The 1,752-nt window shown below is 64.7% G+C and overlaps 1 protein-coding gene across 1 annotated transcript in view; it reads left to right on the forward strand.

Annotated features, from left to right (window-relative positions):
- LOC113941557 overlaps positions 1-1,486 on the forward strand; it is a gene marked incomplete at its 5' end in the record, with an annotated part of 1,919 nt that extends 433 nt beyond the window's left edge. The window contains 4 exons of the mRNA XM_027632713.1: positions 7-61; positions 476-578; positions 836-892; positions 1,193-1,486. Coding sequence (XP_027488514.1) covers positions 7-61; positions 476-578; positions 836-892; positions 1,193-1,398 — 421 coding nt within the window. The remainder of the gene's footprint in view (positions 1-6; positions 62-475; positions 579-835; positions 893-1,192) is intronic.
- Between the last annotated feature and the right edge of the window lie 266 nt (positions 1,487-1,752).

Consider the following 1,752-nt stretch of genomic DNA (forward strand, 5'->3'; position numbering starts at 1 on the left):
GAGAAGGGATCTCAGGAACCTGCTGGAGGCAGACAAGCCCTGGTGTTTCTTTGACTGCCTGGTAAGGATGGCCAGGAAGGCCCAGCCCCAGGCTAGTCCAGCCCCCAGCCCCCGATGTCCAGAGTGTGGGGCTGGCACTGTGCCCCTGCCCACTGCTGAAGCCGCCCGCGGGACAGCAGCCTGCGCCCCACCCGCTGCTGCCTTGCCTGGGGCGTGCGGGCTCCTCTGCAGGCTGCTCTGCCCCCGAGCCAGGGGGCCGCTGGAGCCCCGGCCCAGCTGGGCTGTGGGGCAGGGCGGCCCTGCAGCTGCCTGGGAGCAGCCAGCCCTCTGCTCCCTCCAAAGCCGGCCCCAGCGGCTGCTGCCCGGGCCTCAGGGCTGTGCGGGCAGGGGAGGCCAGTGCTGGGCGCAGGCAGCGCCCGGCCAAGGGGCAGAGCCCCAGCCAAGTCTTCACTCTGTGCCCTACTGCTCTCTGCAGGTGGAAAGCGAGAAGAAACGAGTGGTGGACTTCATGTGGCAGGCCCTGCCGTACCTCGAGAGCCCACAGGAGCCCCTGCAGGAGTTGGCCCTCAGGTTCATTGGTGAGCCACAAGGTCCCTCCCCGCCCCGCTGCAGCTCGACCCCAGCCCCGGCTGCTGCAGCGGCAGCAGGATGCGGCCCAGGGATGTGCTGGGGAGCCCCGAGTGCCCTGGCGGCCGCTGCCACCCTGTGCCAGCCCAGCCCTGGGGAGTCCCGAGGTGGGAAGGCCCCGGGCTCAGCCCTGCCAGGGCAGGAGGGCGTGTGGCCGGGCTGGGGGGGAGCTGTGCCTCTGGGGCCCTGACAGGATCTGTGTTCCCAGGGATCGCCGGCAGGTACATGAGGGGACAGCGGGTAGAGCTGCAGGTCGCCATTAACGGTGAGTGAGGGCGGTGGGGCTGGTGAGGGGAGCACTGAGCCTGGGGCAGGGAGCTGCAATCCTGCCCTGGCTGCACAGGGCTCTGCTCCCTGCAGAGACGAGGAACGGCTTGGGCAGAGCAGAGAGAGATTTCAGGGGCACGGGGGGGGGATTGGTGGCCAGCACCTCCTGGCTGTTCCCGTTGGGCCCTGCTCCCTCCTGGCCATGGCAAGAGTTGGGTGGGATGGTCCTGGCAGGAGGGGCTTCTTGGCTTGCCAGAGATCTGCTCTCTGACCTTGGCTCCGTTCTTTTCTCTTCCAGTTATTGAAGACATGACTCCCGACAGCGCCGCTGTCAAAAGCCTGGCACTTCAAACCCAGGAAATCCTTAGAGTTTTCCAGAGACCTCAGTCTTCTCCAGGTTCCAGCAGTTTGAAGATCAGCTCCAGAAGGTGCAGAATAGGGACGCTCCTCTCTGGGGCAGCTGCCGAAGGTCAGCAGAGAACTGATCCTGGGAACCCTGTCTGATGGGACCACCTGAGCCTACAGGACAGACCCCTCTCTGAAACAAGTTCCTGTTACCCCAGTTTGAGACTATGAAATTCCTCTCAGCATACACAGAGGCTCAGGAGTTTTTTTTGGTGCTCGGTGTCCACAGGAAATCTGGGAAGAGGGGAAAAAGGGCCCTTGTGCTCCACAACACTTGCCCAAAGGTGCAGTGGGCAAGGGAAAGTGCCCCAAAGGCCCTTGGCCTTGGCGGGTTCTGCTGGAGCCTCAACACTTGCAGCAGAGTGGATGGGCAGAGCCTGGAGCTGTGGGGATCCCTGAGAAACTGGTCCTGGGAGGTGGCCACAGGCCCTGTGCCAGCCAGGAAGCAGCATC

This window comes from Corapipo altera, unplaced genomic scaffold, assembly GCF_003945725.1.
Source record: "Corapipo altera isolate COAL_440 unplaced genomic scaffold, ASM394572v1 61455, whole genome shotgun sequence".
NCBI lineage: Eukaryota > Metazoa > Chordata > Aves > Passeriformes > Pipridae > Corapipo > Corapipo altera.